The sequence below is a fragment of the Sander vitreus genome, chromosome 3, assembly GCF_031162955.1.
Source record: "Sander vitreus isolate 19-12246 chromosome 3, sanVit1, whole genome shotgun sequence".
Classification (NCBI taxonomy): Eukaryota; Metazoa; Chordata; class Actinopteri; order Perciformes; family Percidae; genus Sander; species Sander vitreus.
Window position 1 is genome coordinate 22,311,454 of NC_135857.1, and position 6,917 is coordinate 22,318,370.

At 41.9% G+C, this 6,917-nt stretch overlaps 1 protein-coding gene across 2 annotated transcripts in view; it reads left to right on the plus strand.

Moving 5' to 3' along the window:
* LOC144515559 (bromodomain and WD repeat-containing protein 1-like) overlaps nucleotides 1-6,135 on the plus strand; it is a 32,449-nt gene extending 26,314 nt beyond the window's left edge. For both annotated transcript variants that reach the window (XM_078246531.1, XM_078246532.1), the window contains exons 40-46: nucleotides 142-264; nucleotides 403-570; nucleotides 2,348-2,470; nucleotides 2,608-2,763; nucleotides 2,862-3,179; nucleotides 3,381-3,536; nucleotides 3,689-6,135. In XM_078246531.1, coding sequence (XP_078102657.1) covers nucleotides 142-264; nucleotides 403-570; nucleotides 2,348-2,470; nucleotides 2,608-2,763; nucleotides 2,862-3,179; nucleotides 3,381-3,536; nucleotides 3,689-4,977 — 2,333 coding nt within the window. In that variant the 3' untranslated portion in view covers nucleotides 4,978-6,135. The remainder of the gene's footprint in view (nucleotides 1-141; nucleotides 265-402; nucleotides 571-2,347; nucleotides 2,471-2,607; nucleotides 2,764-2,861; nucleotides 3,180-3,380; nucleotides 3,537-3,688) is intronic.
* The last annotated feature ends 782 nt before the right edge of the window (nucleotides 6,136-6,917 follow it).

Genomic DNA, 6,917 nt, shown 5'->3' on the forward strand with positions numbered 1-6,917 from the left:
GTTATATGAAAAAAAAATGTGTGTGTGTGTGTATATATATATATATATATATATATATATATATATATATATATATATATATATATATATATATATATATATATATATATATAAAATAAATAAATAATATTTATTTTTCAGAGTCTGACAGTGAGAGCGAGCTAAGTGAGTCGGAGAAGGAGAAATGTCCTGGTTCCTCAAGGCACCAACTCAGACAGAAAGCAAGAGTTACAAGAAGCAACCATGCCAAGCAGAGGAAAAAAGGTCCGTTCAGTATTCCTGTTAAAATCCAGTTTTCAATCATGCCTCATTATCATTCAGAAGTTGTAATCAGAATCAGAGAAAAAAAAACAACACAATTTTCGTGTGACATTTTTGAGTCGTGTATGTGAATTGTTGCAGAGAGCGATAGTGAAGAGGAGGAGGAAGAAGACGACGAAGAAGACGGACAAATGTCTTCCCAATCTTCAGGTCGCCGCTACCCCAGCAGGAGTGAGAACAGCAGGAGTAAGAACAGCAGGAGCACACGGCTGACCAGAAATAGTGCTGGTGCAGACAGGAAGCGCACAGGTAAACACTACGACAATTGTCTTCAGCCTCCCACTTGGCGAATCACAACACTGAATTTTTGAATTTGTCATTGTACAGTAGACAGAGAGAAATAAAGCTTATTTTACTATTGTTTCACAGTGATTACGTTCTAAAGCACAAATATATTACCATCAGACACTCAACAGATGATTTTTGTGAAGACAGATGTTCTTTTCTCCTTCTCTACATTTTATTAATTGCAGCACTAAAAAAGGAAGTAGGCTACTTTATCGATTTATGACCATTTTAGGACAGAGGGAGAAAATTTTTCTTTGTTTTAATATCATTAAAAGAGAGAGAGAGAGAGAGAGAGAGGTCTGCGCGAGACACAGTGAACTGCACGCTGCGGACGTGTGTTTGTGTCTCGGCCAAGAGGGAGGGAGGGAGAGAGAGAGCGGCGGTACTCTCTAATGTTCTAACGCTGGGTTTTACAGGCAGCTTTTTAACAGAGCAAGTGGTCTGTGCGAGACAGCGCCACAGTGAACTGCACTGTGTGTGTGTTGGCCAAGAGAGAAAGAGAGCGGCGGTACTCTCTAACGTTCTAATGCGGGGTTGCTGCTCTGCACTAGGGATGTCACGAGAACCGATACTACCAACACCTTCCGGTTCTAAAAAGACAAAACACCGACGATGCCCATTTTTTTTAAGCACTGTAGGCACCGTTAGCGACGATGCCAGTGTTAGCAGCATCGGTGCTGCGCCTCTTCTGGAACTGATGGGGGCAGTATACGCTTCAGAGTGTTCCAGTCAATATTTTCTGAAGGAAGAGGTCACAAACAAGTGGCACTTCCGGTACATATCTTTCGTAAAAATATGAACGAGCGTCAACTCTACCCGACCTAAACAATGGCATGTTCACTGCAAACTCACGGTCCTCTCTTTCCAATTTACAGCCCCCCTCTCTTGGCTTCAAATAACTCACCGTTGTCGGCTGCGGCCGCTGAACAGGCTACACGTCGTAAACAGCCATGGCCTGCTTGCCTGCTCCTCCGGTAACCTTAGCCATTAGCAGGGTTTGCATGGTGGTGTTAGCCAGGACCAGTCGGGATCACTTTACTGGCTGTGTCTCAATTATTTTTGCGAGTAACCAACTAGGGTACTCTATATAATTCAATGTGAGTAGCTACACGAATGTTGAAATGACATAAAATGCCCGTCCCTTGCAGCCGTGATAAATTAGCCTGAAGCTAATGCTTAGCTACCTGTTCAGGATGAAATTAGCCAACTCGGCGTCCTTTTGGGCTCTAAGCTGTCTCCATCTTTCAAATACATCTCCAATATTTACCCGGGGTTTGTAAGGTCTCTGGTCACGCAACTGTTAAAAACATGCTGTTTTTGCACAGTACCTTTTTGAAAAGATGTCTAGAATGTGTCTGGGGACACTAGTTGTTGCACTATGACCACTTTATTATGTTGTTCTATGCTCTATTGCACATGTTTTGTATGTCTTGTTATGACATTTTTCAAATATTTCAATAAAGAAGTTCATGTTATAAGTTAAAGTACATGGAAGTACAGAAAATCCTTTTTTTTTTTTTTTTAACCATGGTATCGAAATTGGCATCGAGAATCGTGTTATTTTACTGGTATTGGCACCGACTATGTACTAGGTATCGTAACACCCCTACTCTGCACTCGTGTACTGATATCGCGAGACGCTTTTTACCTTTGACGAGTAATCTCGTCCTGTTTTAATCTCGTGAGATCTCGTGGGGCGAGATCTTGTCACGCCCTTTGTTTATATATTATTTTTCAGAGTCTGACAGTGAGAGCGAGATGAGTGAGTCGGAGGAGGAGAAATGTCCTGGTTCCTCAAGGCACCAACTCAGACAGAAAGCAAGAGTTACAAGAAGCAACCATGCCAAGCAGAGGAAAAAAGGTCCGTTCAGTATTCCTGTTAAAATCCAGTTTTCAATCACGCCTCATTGTCATTCAGAAGTTGTAATCAGAATCAGAGAAAAAAAACAACACAATTTTAGTGTGACATTTTTGAGTCGTGTATGTGAATTGTTGCAGAGAGCGACAGTGAAGAGGAGGAAGAAGAGGATGGACAAATGTCTTCCCAATCTTCAGGTCGCCGCTACCCCAACAGGAGTGAGAACAGCAGGAGTAAGAACAGCAGGAGCACACGGCTGACCAGAAATAGTGCTGGTGCGGACAGGAAGCGCACAGGTAAACACTACGACAATTGTCTTCAGCCTCCCACTTGGCGAATCACAACACCCACCAGAACAACAGGTTAAACATCCATCCGCATGGCTTGTTTTCAGAGGGCAGAGCAGAGGTGAACGGTCACAGCAGCAGGTCGTCTCGCAGGGAGAGACGTCACCACCAGGACTCTGACAGAGCCACATCCCAGGGCTCTGACAGGGAAGAGGAAGAGGAAATCACGGTTCGCAGGTCACTCAAGAGAAAGACGGCGAGGGCAGCTGTGACTAAGATGAAACTCCTCGAAGCATCGGATGAGGACTATGAGGAGGAGAAGCCAAGAAGGAGCAGCAGCCGCCTCCGCCACACAGTCCGGAGCAGCAAACGCACCGCAGTGATCCAGAGCAGCTCAGATTCTGATGAGGAGCCATCAACACAGGGTAGGCAAACGTTAATCTTAGTACTTTTATCATACAATCATAAATTGTAACCGTCACATTTAAATTCAGATAGAATTAGACACGGATACAATGCTCTTAGATCATGTAAACATTAACAGTCTTTAAATATAATATAAATATAATATTAGGCAGTTTACTTAATACATTCTTGCTAAATTCTGCCCTTGTTGCTCTCTCTAGATTCTCTAAAAACAAAGGAATCAGGTAGCGAATCCAAGGACGAGGAGGATGGCAATGACAGTGATTCTTCATCCTCCTCTCAGCATCAACAGAATGGAGACACAAGGTCCTCCAAACAGAGGACATCAAGACAAGCTACTAAGACTAAGGGAACGGGTGAGAAATGTCCTCATCGGTCATTATTATATTTGATTTCTAGTTGCCACTTAAAGTGGTGCTTGGAATTGTGACAAAGGATTCTCTAATCAGTTGGATTTCTTTCTCTCCCCCTCTCCCTCCCTCCCTCCCTTCCTTCCTTTCTCCTGCAGATACTTTGTCCCATGTGAACGGACACAGTGCTAAACATCACAAGTCTGACAGCAACTCTGAACAAGAAGAAGCTGAAGAGGAGAGTTCTGGTGAAGCTGAGGTTTCTGTGTCTCATAACCCCTCTAAAAGCACAGCAACCACTCCAGCCAGGAAAAAGTGGGTTACAAGTGAGGAGGAAGAGGAGGTAGAGGACACTAAACGCAGAACCACAAGGCACAAACTTCCTGTCAGCTCAGATGAAGAGGACAAAGACCACAATTCTCACAAACACCCACACCAAAATGGAAGAAATGTGAAGGAAGCAATCCAGAAGGATTCCAAGAAAAAGAGTAAAGTTTCATCGTCAAAAAGCCAAGATAAACATAAATCTGCCTCAACTAATAAACTGGATGGTGCTGAATCAGAGGAACTCAGTGATTCTCCAAAGGGATCCAGCCCACGCAGGAAAAGACTGAAAAAAGATGAAGACCGTTCTGTTGAAAGCAATCAATCCAGCGAGGAATTTGAGGTTGAAAGCGAGTCAAAGAGGCTAACAAGAAACAAGACAAAATCTAAACAGCCACGTGACGACACCTCCGCTTCAGAGAGTTCTGAGCAGGAATACAAACCCAAGAGGAAGTTGAAGAGGAAACGCTCCACTGGCTCATCAGACGAAGAGTCGGATAATTCAGACAACACATCAAATAGACGGCTGAATCTCCGAGCCCTACCAAAAAAGAAATACACCAGTGACAACTCTCTCTCTGAGGAAGACTGTGCTTCTGCGAGCCAGCGTAAACACGGAAATGGTAACAAAACAGCCACAGCGTCTAGGGAAGACAGGTGTAACAAGAGAGAGTCTAACAGATCCTCTCCCAATGAAGCCAGGAATCAGCTGTCTTCCACCAGAAAACGTATTTACACCTCAGACTCTGAAGATGCGGAGGAGGATGGAGAGAAGGAGCCAGTGTCCAAGTACAATAAAAATAGCAAGTCAGGCTCCTCAAAGCGTCCCAGAAGGGAATCCAAACAAGAGGAAGGTAGCAACCACAAGGAAGACACATCTTCCCAATCTGATTCCAGTGAGGAGGAGGAGGAGGAGGAGGAGGAGGAGGAGGAAGATGATGTTGGTCGTTCAAGGAGCGGGAAGAAGAACGCGAGGCAGCCAAAACGCAAACGAAAGAAAAGCTACAGCAGCAGCAATCACAGTTCTGACTCAGAAAGTAAGGATTTGTCTTCAGCCAGAAAGACCCGCGTGAACACCCGTAACCGGGGAAAGCGGACAGTCAGTTATCACGACAGCGAATAAAGGACGTAGCGGCTGGCACTGTAGAGGAAATGCGCGACGAACATTAACTGGAGACCTTAAAAGACACTTGATGGCCACGTTATGGTAGTAGCACTGGAGTCCTCGAGAGAAAATGCTGTGAATCTGTTTCATTCAGGGATATTTATATTTTCTATGAAAAATATGTTTATAGATGTAATACAAATTCAAGCATTTGAACTGCTGGTTTTTGCAAAGATACAGAACAAAACAACACCTCCCATACTGCTTGTTGTGATTTGGCCAGCAGAGTAACCATTCTGGGGAATTTTGTCAGCTTGGGTGCTATCTAATATACCTCTGTTTAATCAAGCATATTGCTGGCTTGCACTAAGATACACTGTAATGAGGTATTTCATACACTAGTTTTGCATTAGAAACTCAGGGGTCAAATAAGTTTACTGTAGTCTCAGACATGCAGTTGTTTTTTTGAGCTAAGGTAAGGACAAGAAACAATTCCAGGTCGGCAGATGTCCAAGCACACTCACTGGGACAAAACAAATCCATGTTCAGACTTTTGACTACAGCACTCCTTTGTAAATCCACACACTTAATGCTTGACTGTATTAGGAGTTGATATGAGCCAAATGAATAATATGAATTATTTCCCCCCCACACCATTTCGTTCTTAAGCAATTAGTTTTGTGTTGTATTCTAGTTATTAGATGTAAATATTTCATAGAGGATGACATTGTCTGAAAGGTTTGACGATCAGTCAGTAGCAAACGTTTATTTAAATTTGAACTTTTTTCTTTTTCTTTTCCTTTTTTACGTTTAATTGCATTGTCTTCTTGCCACACGTCACAAATTGGTACCTTTTTGCCAAGTACATGTAACCAAAAGTACTTATTGCAAAATACTGTGATTTCTCATATTGGGAAGACCTTTTATTGTTGTCCTGTGTTACCTTCTTTCAGTATTAAATTCTTTTTCAGAGTTGACTTACAACATTTTGCCAGACACATGGTTTAGTTTTGTTTTATGGGGAGGTTTCTAAATACAGTCGCTTTGACATTTTGCTTAATGTTTTTCATACTACACCTTTAATACATTTATGTCACAGGAAAACTATTAACGCAATGTGGTTGTGGAGTGCAATGAATGAGTTATTCCTCATATTAATAAAGACATTTCAAGGTGTATTTTGTGTTTGACTTATCCATTCACATCATGATTGCATCTGTCTTGCTCAGTTTTTTCTTAGCAGGTATAAACCATAGACTGTATATAAGGTATAAACTTGACAAACGGTAAAAAAAAAAAATGCAATAATAGATGCATTATTTGTGAAAGAGGCTTTATCCTGGCTTGCTGGGAGGTAATTCAATTGTGATTGTAATCCAAGCTCAGGACAAATATATTGTATTTCTGCCTCCTTCCGAATATGATCACCAAATCATTTAAATTGCATTTACTAGCGGCCAGGGTAGCTCAGTCGGTAGAGCGGGCGCACATATACAGAGGTTTATGCCTCGACGCAGAAGGTCCATGGTTTGAGTCTGACCTGGGACGATTTCCTGCATGTCTTGCCCCGCTCTCCCCCTTTTCTTTTATTTATTTATTTATTTATTTTTACATTTATTACTCTTAAGTCTCTTTTTTTAAGATTTAAACTTATCTAGGTGGTAATGAATTGAATATAGAGACAATCGTGTTGCATGTAGTTTTGGTACTCTATCTCTGAATGTTTCATGGCCAACACCCATTACAATGTTTTGGGGCAATCCCAGAGGACAAAACAATTGATTTCTTGATAATAATAATTAAAAAAAAAATCAGCTTCCAGATGAAATGACGGCTGAAACCGATTACCCTTTGCTTTCTTTGTTTTTATTTATGATATATGGTGCACGACATTAACCTGCTTTTATTGTGAAGGGCTTTAAAAACCAAAACAAGTACCCACCGTCGCTTCAGTGTGA